A 19,802-nucleotide genomic window follows, 5' to 3' on the forward strand; every position below is an offset into this window, starting at 1 on the left:
CTATATGGGGTGGCCAGTAGACGAGGCAGTGGTTTAAAAGAGGAGAGCCTTGGTGGAAACTGTTCTTCTCCAGTTAGTGCAGAATGCCACAGCTCTGTTATTATCAGGAACTTGCTGAAATATACATATTACTCCCATTTTGCAGTCACTCCATTGGCTACCCATCAGTTACCAGGCTCAGTTCAAGTTATTGGCTATTACATACAGAACCGTGCATGGTTTTGGCCCCTTATATCTGTGTCTCCTCATGCTCCATCATGGCCAAATGGGCAAAATCAACAACTGCATGTACACACACAATCTCTATAGTAGATGTGTGCAATTCAGTTTGGAATTTGGATTAAAACACCAAATTTTGGCCGATTCAGTGAAATCCGGGTATTCAGAATTAAAAAAAACGGGTATTTTGAATTTTACCAAATTAATTCAGTAACGTTTGGTAAAATCTGGCCATTGTTTTCTGTGGGAAAAACAATCTGGTGGGCGGTGAAGAGGGGGTCATTTTTCAACCAAACTTCACCAAATTTAGAAGGAATCTACTCCTGTCTGTCCTCGAAAGACCTCCCAATTTTCTTGAAGATTGGACAGAACCAGAACCCTGTTTCTCCCCTCCCCTTGGTTTTGTGGCTTATTTTTGGGCCCTAGTCTACTGTTATTGGATCACTGCTCTAAGAATGGCTTCTTTGTAGTGTGTTGCTCACACTTTGTCTGCAAAAGTTCCCCCCACAGACCGGTGTGACTTCTTGTATTCAGAAATCTGTTCTTTGTGCTGATTTGTACAGCAGGCTCAAGATGCTTGACTGGCTGTTCTTTGGATTTCAAAACATTGCTTTCAGAGTTCTCTCAAACTGCAGATAAGGTGTTGGGCTCTATCATTTGAGGCTGTGCGTGGAGGCATGTGTGTTGGAATGCCCTTCTTTGCCCCACCCTACACAGAAAAGCAGATTTTGGGGGAAGGGGGCTCTGGTCTGGCCATCATCTGACATACTATTTATTCTTTGCATCGGGATTTTTGTGAGTCCTGTCCTGTCTCCAGCAATACAGCCAAAACCTCGATGAATCCCGTCCCCTGCCTTTTTGGGAGCGTTGGTCTGTGTGCAGGTCTCTTGCAGACTGTTCTGGTTGTGAACTGTACTTGAACACCTACCAGGATCATGCTGAATATCCTAAGCTGCCGCCGCTCAGTCTTCTTTTCCTGCCACTCTCTTTCTCTGTATTCCATAGGGAAAGAGAAGACTGATTCAGGTGAATCAGTCCGTGCACAGGTTAAGAGGGGCAGGTAAAAGGTGGGAGGCCTGCAGAGCCAAGGGAAGTTACTCTGCCCCTAATTTTCAGCCACTCTCTCCTTTGGCAGGTGGTATTCATTGCCCTTTCTGTAGATAAAACTATCATACATAAATACATCACGTGTGTTCTATATTTATTTATTTAATTAAGTTATGCTATTTATAGCCCTAACCTGGATATCTCAGGTGAACCTGATCTTGTCAGATCTCAGAAGCTAAGCAGGATCAGCCTCGGTTAGTAACTGGATGGGAGACTTTCCAGCAAAGACCAGGGCTGCAGAGGCAGGCAATGGCAAACCACCATTGATAGTCTCTTGCCATGAAAACCCCACTAAGGGTCGCCATAAGTCAGCTATGACTTGAGGGCACTCTCCACACATGCTATTTATTGTTTGCCTTTCTCACTGAGACTCCAGATGGATTACACAATGTGTAAGTCAAAACGATCAATAGGATGGAATGTCCCGTAAACAATACAGTAGGGTACAGATTGCAGAAATTTGAAAACCAATACAGGGCTGAGACAATATTGAAACAAAACATAAGCAATTTAACATGACACATTAAATGATGCAGAAACTACCCAGTAGGAGCATCCTTACAGCAACAGATGGTACACAGTAGTATAGTCTGTAGGCCATTCCCCTTTATCAAAGCATCTCTCTGTACCATTTCCTTACAGCACAGTTTTATTACCTTTGTAGAAAAGCTCACTTGAACAAATTCAGTTTTGCATAGTTTGTGGAAACCCAGGAGAGATGGGAGCTTTCCTGGCCTCTTCAGGCAGGCCATTCCATAAGGTGGGAGCCACCACAGAGAGTACCCATGCACAGGCAGCTGTTGATTTTGCCTGTTTTCAGGGGGGCACCATGTAGAAGGCCCTGTTTAACTGTCATGGTGGAGCAGAGGGAGAAAAATAGCCAAAACCTTGAATTACGGGAAACATTTCTTTCTGGACAGCTGAAACCAAAAGGCTCCCTTTTCCTGCCTTTAACTTTGTGTCTGGCTAAAGCAAAAGGTGGGCCCTGCCAGTGAAATAACTGAGTGGTGGCAGTGATTTTTTCCATTCATAGCAGTTTTGCTGCTATCGTTTCTCACAGGATTTGACTGCCCGAGACCTGCTGCAACAAAGGTACACTCTCCCTGATGGAGACACCGCTTGGAGACCTTCCCCACTGATAACAGCTGCCCTGGAAGGGAAGCTGGTTGTTCTTGACGGCATTCACCGTGTCAATCCAGGCACTCTAGCTGTCCTCCAGAGGTCAGTAGGGCAATGGTAACAGTGTGTGTGTGGGGGTGTGTGTGTTGAAGATCATCAACAAAATATGTGACTATTGAGGCATCTGGAATGGCATCACATTAGCTGGTGCCTGCCACACAAGTCTCTCTGGAGTCCATACAGCCAGGCATGGGTCAGAGTCGCTGTCTGTGGGAACTGGTGGTCACAATGATCTGCTCTCCTGGAGTGATGCTTCTGAAAGACAGCAGCCTGGTACACAGCGCAGCAGCTGTGGACAGAGTTCTGGCGTGGAGGAGCCGGCCCACGGCCCACGGTCTAGCAGCAGCCCTGCGCACAGTCTCATAAGTAGGCTTCCGGATAGTGTCAGCTGGCCTTAGGAAAGGCCCTTTGCTTCTTTCTTTATTCAATACGTTTTTAGTTCTTCCATTCCTCCAAGCAGCTTGAGGGGCCAGACATCAGTCTTCCCCTGCTGTTTTTATCCTCCTTAACAACCCCACAAGGTAGGTTAGACCGAGAGTGTGATACTGACCCAAGGTTAGCCAGCAAATGTCCTGGATCCTAGTCACTTTTAAGTACTAGTTAGTCACTTTTAACCACTACATCACTCTGGTGCGTAAGATGTTGACTAAGAAACCCCCGTCGTGACCCTTAAGTGAACTTGCATTGCTAGCCTGAGAAGGATTACACCCTTCTTGGTCTGGTACAATCAGCGGACTTAGAAGGGAGTAGCTCTTCTTGTCCTGTAAATGGCAACAATTAGGGTCTGAGTGCACTACTGACATTGGATGGTAATATGAAAAGCAGTGGACTTGCTTGTGGAGTAGATGCTGTTTAATCTGAGGACAGTGGATCCTTCACAGAGACCCAAATCTAGAAACGTTGCATCCTCCCGAATTGTTTCTTTAGGGATTCAGAAAGATTTACTGCTGGATGAAGATCATACCATTTTCCCCTGCTTATTTTGCAGATTAATTCACGATCGAGAGATCACCCTGTATGATGGTACAAAGTTGCTCAGGCAAGATAGATATGAAAAGTTAAAAGAAGAACTGCACCTCTCAGATGAAAACCTGAAGCAAAGGTTAACCTGTTGGATTACATCTCTGGCTCATGGGATTCTCTGCAGCCATTGCACGTGCAAATATTTGTTTAAAATCCTGGGTGTTTAGAGATTTTATTCGATAAAATTTTTTACTTAGAAAAATAATTGATATTTTTAATTTGTTTTTAACGATTGTCATCAATCAAAGAGTTCTGTAGGAAAACATAAAGGGGAGGAATTACTTGTTGGGGAGGTGTCAGAAAAAAGAAGAATCTAAAATTTTTACAGCGTCAGTAAATGGCATTGTTAACGTATGACTTGGGGTGTGACGTGTGAATTACCCCAGCCTTGAGTAGTTGGACCTTGCTGCACTTCGGGTCTCCTTACAGCCAAATACATGGGGGAAAGTACATGAGAGACTCCTGAGCAGTCACTGGAGAGCGTCCTGGTTTTCGTTTAAAATTGAAAAGAAGTATTGGAGGCAGCCTGCAGTTGGGAACTTTTTCTCTCTTCCAAAAGACTAGAAGTTGAGGGCATCTAATGAAGTTGATGGGCAGTAACTTCAGGATGGACAAAAGGAGATATTTATCAAAACAACAAGTGATTAAAAATATAGAATTTGTAGCCAGAGGACATAGTGATGGCTTTAAAAGAGGGTTAGACAGATTCATGGAGGAGGGGTCGCTCAGTGGCTACTAGTCTTGGCAACTAAAGGGAGCCTCCACAATCAGAGGTGCCGTAAACCTCTGAGTACCAGGGCCAGGAGGCAACTTCAGGGGAAGGCCTCGGCCTCTCCGTCCTGTTGTTGTCCAGAGTACTGGTTGGCCTTTGTATGAGGCAGGATGCTGGGTGAGAGGGGCTGCAGGCCTGATTCAGCAGGGCGGCCTTCATCTTCTTATGAATTGGAGGGGAAGAAGCAGGGCTTTTTTTCAGCAGGGACGCGGCGGAACAGAGTTCCGGCACCTCTTAAAAAGGGTCACATGGCCGGTGGCCCTGCCCCCTGATCTCCAGACAGAGGGGGAGTTTAGATTGCCCTCTGTCTGGAGATCAGGGGGCGGGGCCACCGGCCATGTGACCATTTTCTCCCAGGGCAATTTAAACTTTTAAAAACTCCCCCCCTTGTTCCAGTTGACTCAAAGTGACAGTCATTGTCTGGTCTTGAGTTCCACCACCTCTTTTCCCAGAAAAAAAGCCCTGGGAAGAAGGAAGATGAACTGCTCAAAATTTTATGCTCAGCATTTGTTCCCCTACCCCAGCTATTATTTACACCCACAGGGGGAAAGGTATGGGGTTCCCAAAATCTTTAAATGCTGCTTTGGCCCAGTGATTCTGAGAGGACAAGAGCAGGAGGGCCTGTGGTGTCCAGTGGTTCTGGGCCAAAATGAACCCAGCCATCCCCTGGCCTTGTTTGTGGGGTCTCGCTTGACCTTTACAGCGTTCCAGCTGGCGTTACTCCTTATGAGCCTTTCTCTCATGCCCATATTTTAGCTGTGCTGCATGCTCGTCTGGCCAGTATCTAGCCTGTTTTTCCCCTCATTTCTTTCTTTCTTTTCAATAACTCCTTAAAACAAGCCTTTTTTTCTTTAGCTTTTTCTCTCCCCCACTCATGCTGTTTTCAAGACAGGGTATGCAGCTGACATGAAGATTCGCCTTTATTCCATTCTCGTTTCATAGGTGATCAGATTGACGTACTGCCTTTGAGACGTCTCTCAGGCCTTCTGCGCAATGATTTCTCTCAGGGCAAGCAAAGCAGGGATCCTATTTTGCAGTATGAAAAGCAGCGACATCACAGACAAAACCTATCAAGCTGATCACAGAGAGAACTATTTTCAAAATAAGATTGGTGTTCTGTGATGTTGTTGCTGTTTGGCCATTTATTTAATTTCACCTGGTTATTTCAGATGCTCTTTTGTTTTCCTTTGATCAGTCAGAGATCAGATCCAGCACTTTCAGCTTCCAGTCCCGGGGAGTTTTCAAAGAGCAGGCCCCTGGGCACGTTGTGCAAGGCCAGATAACGTCCCAAGCTGTTGCCAGGGACCCCCCCCCCTCCTGTTATGGGGCCTGCTATGAACTGTGTCAGTTTCCTGCCCTGCTGTGTTGAAGCCTACCAAAGACTCTGTTAGGGGCAGCAGTGCCCATGCCTGCTTCCTGCTCCTGTACTAGCGTGGACTGCGTTTATACCTGTTTTCCTGCCTCCTTGGGCACCTACCTCACCTGGGCCCAGAGCCATGCCGCCAGCAGCACAGTGCCAGCTGGAGGGACTCTCCACGAGCCTGGCCAGGCACCCCCTGGTCAGTTCCCGCGGGGGGCCCCTTGCAGGACGGTCTCTGGGTCTGCCCTCGCCACTGGGCAGCCTGCAAGCTGAACTCCTGACAATTGATATCCAATTTGGAGCTAGAGGAGAGAGTGCAGCTTTGTGGAACCGCACAACCACCAGTATATAGTGCTCTTGATAAAGAAGAGACGAAACAGGAGTTCAGCTCGCGCCCTGTTGAGCGCACGGTGGCTTTCCGTCCTCCCTGCAGGGTTGGTGTCGGCTTTGTGGAATCTCCCAACTGGGGCTGGTCATTGGAATGTGTTTATCATTTGACCACCGTGATTAAGTTAAAGGAGTGACTCTAGAGACAATTTTGGGACGTCCTTCCCATAGGGGAGTGTGGACTTTCTGTTTGTGCAATCCTTGTGTTCATTTTGTATTAAAAAGCAACAGGCTAGTGGCCTTCGTGATTAATATTGTTCATAAAAGTGGTTAGTAATTTTAACCATAAGTGTGTGCTGTACTTTGTGTTAAGTTGCTTGTCCTGACTGTTGTGGGTCCTTTGATTCATTATCAAGACAACTCCAGCTTCCTGGCAGATCCAATCAACCCGCCCGGCACTCCCCTCCCCTCCTTCGTCCCCTCTCCCCGAGGTGTCACAATCAGATATTCAGACACGAAAGTGGCCCATTAGCAATAGTTGTAGACCCATTAAGCCTTTGTTTCCCCTCCTGAGAACCACATGGAAGGCACCTGCCTCAGGGTACGTTTTTGGGTACTCAAGCAGGCTCTCCCTGCCATGAGGTGCACACACGATTCCTATCTTGAACCCCGACCGTCACTCTGCGTGTCTAGTGCAGGCATTAGATATCGCCCCGCTTCGCCGCTGCTGCTTTACTTCCTCGCCGTGACCTGGTATGTATCGCCCCGTTCCATTGATCTCAAGTGAGTTCTCCTGCTAATGCAAACGGCTCTATTTTTCCTACTCTTTATTTCCTAGTTCTTGTATGTACCTTGTTTGTGTGTGTTATTGTAGGCATACGCAACACTACTAGTAAAACACGTTTTATATACTTATTAGTCCTTGCCTCTTTATTGCACGAGTAATCTGGAAGACGGACTCTGGTATAGTTGGTTAAGATCCGCACTAATTGAACCCAGACTGCGTGCTAATTTCCCCCCGAATAGCAGTTCTGGTAACAAAGCAGCCCGCCAGACTGACCAGCTCTGCTGCATTTGTTCCTTGTCCAAGAGGTTTCCGTACAGTTGGACTAGAAAGCAGAGCATCCTGCCCTGTGCCTTTGTGCATTGTTCCACGGACAGAAATGCAAAAACTAAGCATCCTTTTAAACTGCACTCCGCTGCTCTTTTAAGCCTGTACAAGATAAAACTTCTAAAGCTGATGCTTTTCCGCACAGGTCTATTTACCCCATCCACCCTTCCTTTCGAATAATTGGCTTAGCTGAGCCGCCAGTTGCCGGAAGCGCTACTCAGCAGTGGCTGGTCCCAGAGCTCTTAACGCTTTTCCTTTTCCATTACATGAAGCCTCTGAGCAAGAGTGAAGAAATTGAAGTTATTAAAGAGAAGGTGAGTGTGTGCAAAAGTCTGACTGCCTGCTTGGCCCTTCCTTGCTTCTCCCACGGCTCTCAGGCATTCGTGGGTCTGGGAGGAACTGTGCTGGGAAAGGGCAAGAGTCCCCCTTGAGCTGTCCTCTCCTGGTTTGTCCTGTGGGTAGATTATATAGAATTGATGAGGACACAGAGAGAATGTGCATGTGCATGCATGCTAGTAATATGGATTATTTACAATAAGGTGGTTTTTCCCACCCCCGTTAGGTCCCAAATGTGCCCAGTGCTGCAGTGGAGCAGCTGTTGAAGTTAACGCACAAACTCCGCGAGACACCGGACCCCCAAGTGAGAACTGCTTTCTGTGTCTTAACTGTCTCTTTCGTTAGAACCAAATGCAACCCTTGCTTGTTCTTTGCTAAGTCTCTTCTATGACCAGGATCCCCAGAGGGGCTTCGTGAAGCAGCGTTCCTGCTATCCATCCTCTGAGGCGTCTTGAGAGCGCGCTGCCCTTTAAGTCCCTGTGGAAATCATGGCATATTCATACAGAGGTCGGTGGCTCATGCAGCTTGAGCAGGATAGCTGCAGGCCCAGCTTGATTCTGAGTAGGCAGGACTTGTCATGTGATACAGCCCTTGAGTTTTAGCTGGATGATCATTAGACAGCAGCCATGATGGAACAGAAAGGATAACAGCTAGATTTAAGAGGATCGAAGAGAACCAGTTTGGTTTAGTGGTTAAGAGTGCGGGACTCTAATCTGGAGAGCCGGGTTTGATTCCCCACTCCTCCACTTGGAGCCAGCTGGGTGACCTTGGGCTAGTCATGGCTCTCTCGGAGCTCTCTCAGCCCCACCCACCTTACAGGGTGTTTGTTGTGGGGATAATAATAGCATACTTTGTAAACCACTCTGAGTGGGCATTAAGTTGTCCTTATCATCATCATCATCATCTTACTGGATTAACTTCATTAAGGATACTGCATTTTAGGAAGAAATAATTGCCAAGAATGTGTCTTGACTGATGTTAATTTTAGAAAACAAAGACCCTTTAATCCATTGTGTTTAATGCCTTTAACCCAGTCTCTCCAACTTGAAAAATATATGTGGAGCTTTGCATAGATACTACTTGCTGCCCAAATTATTTAGTGGTCCTTAATTACAGATAATGAGCATGGAAAAAAGAGGGCCTTCAGTAAGGATGCCTTTTTAAAAATTGTAAGATCTCCAGAGGCCTACCCAGTCTCTGTGAGTCACAGTACAAACGGAGGGGAGATTCTTACAGATGAGCAGTGGCAGGAAATCTGCAAAAAAGGATATAAATAGCCTGTTTGTGCTCTGAGTCGAAATGCATTCTCTTAGATATGCAGTCAGAGGCAACTCAGGCTGGCCAATGGGGGCAGACTGTAGCAGCGTTTCCCCACATGGGCTGAGCACTAGATGCTTATGAAGATAAAACGATAACAATAGAGCATGACCTCCTTTGCTAACCTGTCCATCGACTGATCCTGCTGCTAAACATGACCTACATCTTCTGCTTCATTGTTTTTGCCGGATCTTTCACTTTGGTTTAACGTTTGCCTGCTGAATTGAGAAAATGGCTAATGTCTGGATGTGTATTTTCGAGCACGCATTCAAATGTCGCAGATACCATGCCTTGTTGGCGTGGCCTAGGGAGAAAATGAACATTAATTGAGGAGAGTGGTTGGTATTTGTTTGCAAACAGGAGACTAACCTGAGGGTTCTGAGACGGTGATGCCATTTATATCAAAGCATTTATCTAGCCAGAGGCTCCTAAAAGATTTGGGGCAAGGCAACAAATGAGATCGCTGAGGTGGAGAGTGAGAAGCAAAATCCGCAGTACACACACGCTGCTCCTTATGAGCCTCCAGTGGACAGTACCCACTGATGCCAGACGAAACACTGGGCCACTCATCATCAGCTTGGGTTGGATTGTTCTTGTATTGTACTGTTCTGAGCTGATGCACATCCCACAGTCAGAGCCTCTTACCTCAGTCAAGGGACCGGGCACAGGCTGTGGGTGCCACAGGCTCATTCCGCTTCCCTGTGGCTGTCTTTCTTCCAAGCACATTTATTTAGCTTGGCAGCTGTTTCACATTGTATTGGTCCGGATGATATCTGCAATTATGGCCAGCCAGGCCTTGCTAAGCAGCTGTAGGCTGCTTTACTCTCTAGTTTCAAGACCTGGTTAAAAGGGAACTGTGATTATCGGCAACACTTCTCTCGGTGCTGATATAATGCTCGATCACGGATGCGTCTGTGTCCTGAACTAGGAGATCCCTAGCAACATTTTGAATTTTTCAAGGTGAATAGCTCCAGGGGGCAGAGAGTTGACTGACATATAAAGTATTTCTTATCTGTCCTCCAGTTTTAGACCTCTCAGAACCAAATCTTGGAGAAAGAGTTACCTTTCATGTAAATTCTTTTCCTCCTGTATCATAGATGAAGGAGTACTTAATAACATTATTACTTTGCACAGGCCCAGTCATTGGCATCATCCTTGTCTACACGGCAGCTCCTGAGAATTTGTCGGCGACTGTCTCATTACCCAGATGAGAGCCTCTATCATGCTATAAATAAAGCTTGCCTTTCCAGGTATATTTTAATAGTATTGTCACTTCTTAAGTTTGAGAGGTCCGGGAAACAGGTCTTCCCGTATGCCCTTTCCCCCTCTAACTGTAGTCAATAAACCAGCCAGAAGCATGCCTGATCGAGGCACCAGGCACTGCAAGGTTCGATGGTTGTTGTGGATTTTCGACAATATACTGCAAGGTTCCTTTGGAGTTGTTTATGAAGAGGACCTTTGGTCACGTTCACAAAACTTCTCCCTTCCCCCACTGAGTAACCTAAAGCATGGCCAAAGGAGAACTGTTTTTAAAAAAAGTCTGTCTGTCAGGCACACGTGAGCCCCAGACTTTGCTTTCAGAAATGAGCGCTTTCAGTGGTTAAAAGAGAGTGTCCCAGGTCATTTATTTTATCACTATGTTTTCAAGCAGCAGGATTAGAGGCAACGGAGGGGGTGAGAGCCCGGTTTAATTTGCGCCACAGTCACTCCCACACTTCTCTCAATACTGCCTGGAAATGATGAGTGGTCTCAGAACATGTGCAGAAAGCTTTTACTTCACTATTTCTTGTGCATCAAGTTGGGAAGGGCAGAATGCCTTCGTCTGTGGATGAGAGTAGACTTCCCAAAGACCTCAGTGATGGCTCCTCTTGACACAGATCCTATTCAGTTACTACTAAAAAACCTGTTGCCTATATAGTTCCTGATTGTAAAACACTACAGTAAACTTTTCTGAAAATAATTTTTCCATTTTTCCCGTCGTTAGGTTTTTACCCAACCTTGCAGCATCTGCTTTACATAAAAATCTGCTGGACTGTGGAATTCCCACAAGCCCCACCGATACTGAAAAAACGGACGAAAAGGCTTTTAGTTGTAAGCGGATAACGTTCCTCTTCTCCTCCTCCTGTAAAAGTCAACCTTTAGTTAAATACAATAAATGGATATTATCCAGTAGTGAAAGTCCTGCATGCTGAGGATTTACTGCTGTCACAGCTGAACAGAAGCGTAAAGTAAAATGATAATTAATTGTCGGCTGTTCAAGGGCGGTTGGGCTTACCAGGATGGTGACAGAGAGAAATGGGCAGCTTGTTTGTGGGGGCCAAATCCAGTGTAAACCGGCCTCGATATTCTCTCCGGGACGCAACTCCAGTTTCTTGTATGCCATGCATCTTTGCCTGTGAGCCATTTTGAAGAGGCATTTGAGGGGGGTGGCAGTGTGTTAGGGAGCCCTTCCCCTCTCAAAGGGGTCTTTCCCACTCCCTTTCCGCTGTCTTTTAACTAGAGATGCCAGGGGTTGGAACTGGGACTTTCTGTGTGTTAAGCACAAGCTCTGCCACTAAATATCTGTTTGTTATTTCTCTTGCTGTTTATTATGTTCCCCACACCTCCGACTCTGACCTTACTGAAGTAAAAGATATCGGTTGCATCTTTCGCTATTATATACATGACTGTGCACAAATGATGAATAACCCTGGATTTCTGTGTGGCCCCCAGGTGAAGTCAGCTCAGGAATCCTAAGGATTGGAGCAGCTGCCATCCCAGTCCACAATCCCAGTGAAAGGATGAAGGTGCCCGATGTGCTGTTCTATGAAAACGCGCAGGTCAGTGGCGGATTCTTCCTGAGTGGCAGCACTCGCATTTTTCATAATAAGGAGCTGACAAAGACTAAAGCAGTTCCTTAAGATGGAAACTGAACCATTTTCATCAGTCAGTTTCTTAAATAATTTCAGAGATCAAGATTCAAGCCTGGATTCTAAACTGCCCTAATCTTGATTTATAGTTCAGTTTGTAGGCAAGGAACAAACTTCAGTTTTTTGGAAGCATCCCAGAAAATGCAATTTCTTCCAAAACATATAACCTCCCGTTGCCATGAAAGGTTTTTTTTAAAGGAAAAAATTAATCTCAAAAAGTCAGTGTATGTTCACATTATGTACTTGCACCTGCTGTCTTTGGATTTAGACGGCATTTTATAAGATTCTGCATCCACACACAGAAGGAGGTGGAAGGAGCTGATGGGAGCCTGGAAGCTCAGCACAAACTCTATTCGTGCCCCTTATCACAACTTATTGTGAGGTTTGGCTGCAGGCTTTTGACATCTGACTGGAGTTAATGTTAGTGTAGACATTTAGAGAATTGGAGAGAACACGAGTACTTGGGGTTTGGAGGTATAAGGCAAAAAACACATCAACAAAGAATGTAAAAGAGATTTCATATAGAATGCAATGGTTCATGAACATCAACACTTGCATAAGTAAAAAAAATGATAAAGACAAAATATATTACATAGACAAAATTATAAATGTCTTCAGCCAACTATACAACTGTGTGATAAAAATGTGTATCAGAACGGCAAACCACACAAATATAACATTCAGCCAATAACACAGTCATGACAGATAGCTATCTGGAATTCATTTTGAAACTGATCTTCAGAAAACTCCTATGTTGTTTGTAGACTCTCATGTGCTTGTTCAGAGATCTTTGGTCACCCCGGCAATTATTGAATGCTCACAAAGATAGGTGGATTTTCAGTGACTCTTGCTCTCACAATCAGGTATGAGTCAGCAAAAAACCACAGTCATTTTCTGAGTTGCTAGATCACCTGGGTGCCATGTAGTTTGCTACAGGTAAACCAGCTGCCACCAGTCAGGTACCTCCTCAGAACATTTAGACTAACCTGCTGGGAAGGCACCCATCCAGTTTAATCCTAGCACAATAACAAAGTAACAGGGTGGAAACCCTAGAAAATCCCTTGTAAGATAGACCAGCCGGTGTGGTGTAGTGTTGAATGTCAGACTAGATTTTGGGGGACCCAGGTTCGAATCCCCACTCTGCCATGGAAGCTCACTGGGTGACCTTGAGCCAGTGGCACACTCTCAGGCTAATCTACCTCGCAGGGTTCTTGTGGGGATGAAATGGAGGAGAGAAAAATGATGTAAGCTGCTTTGGTTCCCCATTAGAGAGAAAGGTGAGGTATAAATAAAGGAAATGAATAAAATATTTGCTGTGGTCCTAAAAATTGTGCATTTGTTTTAGAGTTGTAAAATTGTTTTGGTACGTTGGGAATTATACTTTTGATTAAAGACATTTGGGAACAAGAGTTTCCATCTTTGTCTAAGTAGTAGTAGTAGATGGAGAGTGCCTTCAAGTCATAGCTGACTTATAGCAACCCCGGTGGAGTTTTCAAGGTAAGAGTCTAACAGAGGTGGCTTCCCGTTGCTTGTCTCTTGTCTTCGTTGGAGGTCTCCCATCCAATTACTAACCAACGCTGACACTGCTTACCTTCTGAGATCTGGCGAGATTGGGCTCGCCTGGGCTGTCCAGGTTAGGGCAGTCTCTCCAACGAAATGCAAGAAATACTTTAAAACTTCATCTGTAGTTCTGTCCAATTACTACCCAACTGCATAATCTCTTGGATATTTGCAGTAATTTTTAAACAGTTGCTTTGGCATACACAGGGTTAGATTCAGCAAAAGAATTGGGTGGGATTGGGTGGTTTCCTAGCCAGAGGAGTTAGCCGTGTTAGTCTGTAGTCGCAAAATAGATGCATCTGACAAAAAGAGCGATGGCCATGAGCACAGACAGCTTTAAAAGGGAGTTCGATTCTAGGATGGGAGGACTGGACCGTAGGACAGTTCGGTGGATAGGGAACTGGTTGGAGGACCGCACTCAAAGAGTGGTGGTCAACGGCATTTCATCAGATTGGAGGGAGGTGTCCAGTGGGGTGCCGCAGGGCTCGGTTTTGGGCCCGGTACTTTTCAATATTTTTATCAATGATCTGGATGAAGGAATGGAAGGGCTGCTCATTCAATTTGCTGATGATACCAAATTGGGAGGGGTAGCAAACACCCAAGAAGATAGAATTAAAATTCAACAAGACCTGAATACTCTGGAGAAGTGGGCAGCTGTGAATAGGATGCCATTCAACAAAGACAAGTGCACAGTATTACATCTGGGCCACAAAAATGGGAAGCACAAATACTGGATGGGGGATACACTTCTGGGCAGTAGTATATGTGAAAGAGATCTTGGGGTAAGAGTGAACTGTAAACTGAATATGAGCAGTCTGTGATGCGGTGGCAAAAAACTCTTGAGTTATATCAAAGGAGCTATAGCGTTGAAATCGCAGGAGGTCATAGCCCCTCTCTATACTGCCTTGGTCAGGCCACATCTGGAGTATTGTGTGCAGTTCTGGAGGCCTCACTTCAAAAAGGATGTGGCCAAAATCAAGAGGGTGCAGAGGAGAACGACGAGAATAATCAGGGGTCTGGAGACTGAGCCCTACGAGGAAAGGCTGAGGGCCTTGGGAATGTTTAGTTTGGAGAAGAGGAGGTTGAGGGGGGACATGATTGCTCTCTTTAAATATTTGAAAGGCTGTCATTTGGAGGAGGGCAAAGAGCTGTTCCAGTTGGCAGCAGAGGGTAGGACTCGAAGCAATGGGCTTAAATTACGTGCAATAAGGTACCGGCTGGATGTTAGGAAGAACTTTTTCCTGATCAGAGTAGTTCAAAGGTGGAATCAGCTGCCTAGGGAGGTGGTGAGCTCCCCCTCACTGGCAGTTTTCAAGAAGAAGCTGGATGAATATTGGTCAGAGATGCTTTGTCAGAGATGCTTTAGGCTGCATTGGGCAGGGGGTTGGACTAGAAGGTCTGTATGGTCCCTTCCAACTCTGTGATTCTGTGATTACATAAATAAGGGAAAAAATATTCCTGCTTCCTTACAACTGAATATTAATACTGTGCCTCAGTGAAACGCATAGAACAGTAGTAATTGTATTCCAGCCTCTCCTTTGAGAAATGAATTTCACAAAACTGTGTCCCTTTCTTTTTAGCATATGATGGTGATGGAAGATATGCTAAAAGACTTCTTACTTGGGGAGCATCTTCTGTTAGTTGGCAACCAGGTGAGAGTAATCCACAGCCTCGTTGCTCATTAAGATGTTTTTGCTTTGATGTAGTCTTTAGAAAACTGCGCACTACTACTGGTTAGCGTTTGTTACCAATATGATTTGCAACAATGTTTTCCAATGGGTTGACCTGCTTGTATTGTTGATGACAAAAATCTTCTTTTGTGTCTGGCTATAACAAATGGACCCTCCCCAGTTAAATGTTGTGGAGTGGGGGCAAGAGCACCAAGCATTCCAAGACATGTCAGCCCCACGGAATAAGTGGGAGCCAAGAACCGGGGCTCAGGAAGTACCTTTACTCAGTCGTAAGCCCTTGTGGAACCCTAAAAAAGTAGCCCAGGGTGTACCATGTATTTTTTGTACTCTTCGGGAGATGTGAATTCTTCTTTATCCATCCAAGTTTCAGTTAGTGCAGAATCAACCTGATCTCAGATTTCCTTCTTAATCGGTGTTCCACATGCATTTCAAAGAGTCATTTAAATGTTTTAAATGTTATATATCTTGACATCTTCTGAATCCTCAATTTGAAACTTTAGTCTCAAGAATAAACAATAAGTTATAACACATTTGCAAGGTTTTTTGCTGAAATGTACTCTGATCTGGATCTCAGCTGTTAGGTGGAACAAATGCCTAATACATTATCTGATCTATTTACTACTTGTGCACTGGATTGTTGCCCATCTTGGCTACTGAAATCATGTAAGGATCACATTAGTGAGCCCCTGATGTCTATCATAAATCAGTAACTAACTCACAGCACCTTTCCTCAGCCACTCAAAGAGGCGGTCATATCCCCCTACTTTAAAAAAAAATCCTTTGCCAAAAATGATGTGGCCAATTATCGGCCAGCCTCTAACCTACCCTTTACTGGGCAGAGTTATTGAGACAGCCATAGCAGATCATCGCCAGGTCCTCTTACTCAGCTCTGATGCTCTGAGCCCTTTTCAGTCTGGGTTCAGGCTGGGCTATGGGTCAGAGACAGCACTGATGGAGGCTTTAGCTGATGAGCCCCACCTGAACAGCGACATGGGCTGTGCTTCCTTGTTGTTCCTCCAGGATCTCTCTGCAGCCTTTGATACAGTAGACCACGGCATCCTGTTGAGGCACCTGGAGGCAGAAGGAAGTATTAAGGGATGTGCCCTGGAATGGTTTAAATTGTTCCCAAGGAACAGACTCGAAGGGTTGCTGTGGGAGACCAGCTATCTCCAAAGTGGGTTTTATCTTTCAGGGTTCCACAGGGCACAGTGTTACCCTCTATGTTATCAACCTCTATGTAAAGCTTTTAGGAGAAGTCATTAATAGCTGGAATTGGACGTCATCAATACATGCATGACACCCAGCTCTGTATCTCTCAATCCAAATCCCCTGGGGATGCAGTACAGTTTTTAAATAGCTGCCTGACAGCTGTGGTCAATTGGCTAAAAGCAAACAAACTGAAACTGAACCCGGACAAATAAAATTTATGGTCAACTAGAACATCATCGTAGCTGTGTGAGCCAGCACTTACAGGGGTGGGATCTTCCAGGAAAACAGGACGTAAGGAGAAGTCTAGATGTACATGCTTAACCCAAGGCAGCGAGGGGTTAAGGGGTTAATGGTGGTCTGGCTGCCACCTTGCCAAGAATGCTGATGGGAGTCTGCTAGTGAAAGGTGATTGTTCTGCACTTGTGAGGGGATGGCCCGGGAACATCCTGGCCGGGTCTGTCTTTGCTGGCATGTCATTGGAGCTGAGCCAGCTGAAGCTGTTTGTGCATCACCTCCTTCATATGAAACAGTCTTATGGTGGGGCTGAATTATCCTTGGCTGTGAAAAAGTTTAAAGTATGTTCTGTTAATTTAATGACATGGATAAGTGTGCTCTTTGCCTTTGCAGGGCGTGGGGAAAAACAAGGTTGTTGACAGATTCCTTCACCTATTAAACAGACCAAGAGAATATTTGCAGCTGCATAGGTAAGAGATGTATGACTTAATTCTTTGCCGTTTGTTTTGTTCGTGTATACTCCACCTTTCTCCCCAGCAGGGACACAAAGTGGCCTCCAGTGTTCTCAGCCACCATGTGAGGTAGGGCAGGCTGAGAGTGTGTGACTGGCCCAAGGGCCATCCAGCAGGCTTCCATGGCAGAGTGGGGATTTGAACTTGGCTCTCCCAGAACATAGCCCACCCAAATCCACATCCATCAAGACATCCATTACTGATGCCGCTTTTATTATTATTACAGAACTCCAGCTTGCCCACAGCCCCTTCTTGACATGACTTGCACCTCAGAAACAATGGCAAGACATTTCACGAGTGAGCATTCCTGTAAGCTGGCCTCCAGGCACCCAGGATATTCACTCCCATCCCTGAAGCTCAGCAGGTCTCTGTCTGGTTGCTGCTGTAACTGGAGACTGCCCGTGAATGCAGCTTCCTGGCTTTGAAACCCTGGTTTGGAATCCCAGTTTGTGAGAAGGAAACAAACTCCAATTTCCTCAAGCATTCAAATGGAACAGCAAATTGAAGCTTGATTGAAATTTTCCCTAACCAGAAAGTTGTCAATTGCACTTTGTGGGTGAGGAGGGAATGGCACATGGAAATGTTCGTAGTCAACTCAAGCAAGTAAAGAAGCCATAATGAAAGTAATTTATATTCCTTTTCCCGATTCTATTATGATGATTTATGTCCCACACTTCCTTAAAGTTCAGAGTCGTCTGTGGTTGAGTGTGTTTACGACATATCCTAGTTTGATGTATTAAGCCTTGCCCTCTAGTTAAAGCTGCTTCTGGGCAGGATTTCTGTCCTTAACTGCTCCCCACCCCCTCCATTTGCTTTTGCATAAAGCCTCTGTGTTTTTCTTTGTCTTAGAGATACCACCGTACAAAGTCTTACGCTGCAGCCTTCTGTTAAAGACGGCCTTATTGTGTATGAAGATTCTCCACTCGTAAGTTGCCTGTGATTATAGCTTATATTGGAGATTTTCCGTATAGGAAGTTGAAGGGCCCAGATCTTGAACTTTGTCTATTTTGGCTCACAGCTTGATACTCCAATGATAAAAATCCTTAAGTTGTTTTCAGAATATGAATTGCAGCCCTCACTGGTACAGAGGAGCTAAGTTGGGACACGTAGGACATAATTCATTTTTTCACATCCTATTTCAAATTCTGAGGAAGCAGAACATTATCCCGCAGTACTCATATTTCTCTTTTCCCCACACGTGGTGTATCTGAATTTAGATGCCTGAGCCCCAGCCCTTAATAAGTTCAGCCCAGAAAATGCATTTGTAGCCCTTCTCATGCCACCCCAACAAAAGAAGCCATTCTCCCTCATGTCAGGCTATCTCTTACAATACATTCTGCTGCCTAACCTAGTGCATCTTATATTGCAGAAATGTTTGGTGATTGATAGATAAAATAGGCGCATGAAGGTGATTTTCTAAGGGCCAGTGGCACCAGACTGTAAAATTCATTCTCCCTTTCCTGTTAGTGGAATAACCCCTTTTTATCCCTTGTGGTGAGCCTCACTTTTACTTACCTCAGAAAATGTGAGCATTCTCTGGTATCACTGCTTCTGAAATTCACAGGTGTCAGGTAGGCATGAAGCACAATTTTTGTTTGTTTTCACGCTTCTGCACCTTTGGCACATTAATAGCCAGAATGTAAATTTTAATTGCTGTTAAAGGCCTTGTAGGTTTGATGGCACAGTTTCCTTTTTTCTGTGTGATATACCTAAATACTTTTTTCCAGGTGAAAGCTGTCAAGTTGGGCCATATTTTAGTTATTGATGAGGCGGACAAGGCACCAACCAATGTCACCTGCATTTTAAAAACTTTAGTGGAAAGTGGAGAAATGATTCTGTCAGATGGACGGCGCCTTGTTGCCAGTAAGTAGCTCTGCAAACTGCCGTCTCCCAGCAGAGCCACAGCCTGCCAGGCTTAGAAGGATGAAACTCTGCTCAGGAGGGCCCTGTTGGACTGTCCTGGGTCACCTTGAGCAGCACTCTGTATGCCGGTGTTTATTGTTATGTATGTATAATTTTTCTATCAGTTGTATCTTACACTGTAAAATAAAACAAAGCACTGAAAATCGAAGTGCAGGCTATCAAAAAACAGCAGAAGCGCATCCAGGGCTTGGCGCCCACGAGGACTTCCATGCTCGCTGCCAGGCTCGAGGGCAGCTCCTCCTGCTTCTTCTTAGTCTCATGGTGTCACCTCCAGTCGTGCTGTGATGGGGGGGGGCGTGTCCCTTCTGCATACGGCTTCACGTGGGCATCAGGTCCTCCTGGGCACTGGGCTATAGCGGGCATCGTAGAGCCTTCCTTCCAATAGGCCTCATTTAGGTACTTAAACTGCCTTGCAGAACTGAAAATATTGATTGCAAATCTGTGTTCTTTGCAGATCCTGCTAGTGTAAATGGGAGAGAGAATGTAATTGTCATTCATCCTGATTTTAGGATGATCGTCTTAGCCAACAGACCTGGATTTCCTTTCTTGGGTAACGACTTTTTTGGAACACTGGGTAAGCGGAACAATCACTATTTTTTTTTTGGAACTGAGCACTGAAAATGCCAGGTTTGTTTTACTAGCTGTCCTGGCAGAAAAGATACAGTGGAAGCAATCTTGATTTTGTTGTTGTCTTTCAGTATTTCAATTCAGAGGTTCCCTCTTTCCTGCACTCTGCAGGCTGGTTGGGTCTAGACTTGCCTGGAATAAGGCCTCTGGCTTGGCTGGCTAGTCTCAGGAGCATGGGCTGGGGGCTGAAGCCCAGGGCTTGCTCCTAGTGGACAGGTTATTCCAGCAAGGAAGCCTTCTCAAGTTTCAGCCTAAATAGGCCGGGGAGGCAGTCTGGCTCAGCTGCATCTGGTGGCAGGCGTGGAGGCTTCTGGGACTGGACTTTGGTCGGGATCCTGCGAAGAAGTACTGCTCGTTGTGCCCTGTTCTGGGTCCAGGCCGGGAGG

At 45.5% G+C, this 19,802-nt stretch overlaps 1 protein-coding gene across 1 annotated transcript in view; it reads left to right on the plus strand.

Moving 5' to 3' along the window:
- Nucleotides 1-19,802, plus strand: part of VWA8 (von Willebrand factor A domain containing 8) — a 154,089-nt gene that overhangs the window by 40,735 nt on the left and 93,552 nt on the right. The window contains exons 13-24 of the mRNA XM_054975104.1: nt 2,387-2,547; nt 3,494-3,607; nt 7,244-7,412; nt 7,661-7,738; nt 9,886-10,001; nt 10,736-10,842; nt 11,464-11,570; nt 14,801-14,872; nt 16,748-16,824; nt 17,716-17,791; nt 18,594-18,729; nt 19,244-19,363. Of these exons, the coding sequence (XP_054831079.1) occupies nt 2,387-2,547; nt 3,494-3,607; nt 7,244-7,412; nt 7,661-7,738; nt 9,886-10,001; nt 10,736-10,842; nt 11,464-11,570; nt 14,801-14,872; nt 16,748-16,824; nt 17,716-17,791; nt 18,594-18,729; nt 19,244-19,363 (1,333 nt within the window). The remainder of the gene's footprint in view (nt 1-2,386; nt 2,548-3,493; nt 3,608-7,243; nt 7,413-7,660; nt 7,739-9,885; nt 10,002-10,735; nt 10,843-11,463; nt 11,571-14,800; nt 14,873-16,747; nt 16,825-17,715; nt 17,792-18,593; nt 18,730-19,243; nt 19,364-19,802) is intronic.

The sequence above is a fragment of the Eublepharis macularius genome, chromosome 3 (assembly GCF_028583425.1).
Source record: "Eublepharis macularius isolate TG4126 chromosome 3, MPM_Emac_v1.0, whole genome shotgun sequence".
NCBI classification, from domain to species: Eukaryota; Metazoa; Chordata; class Lepidosauria; order Squamata; family Eublepharidae; genus Eublepharis; species Eublepharis macularius.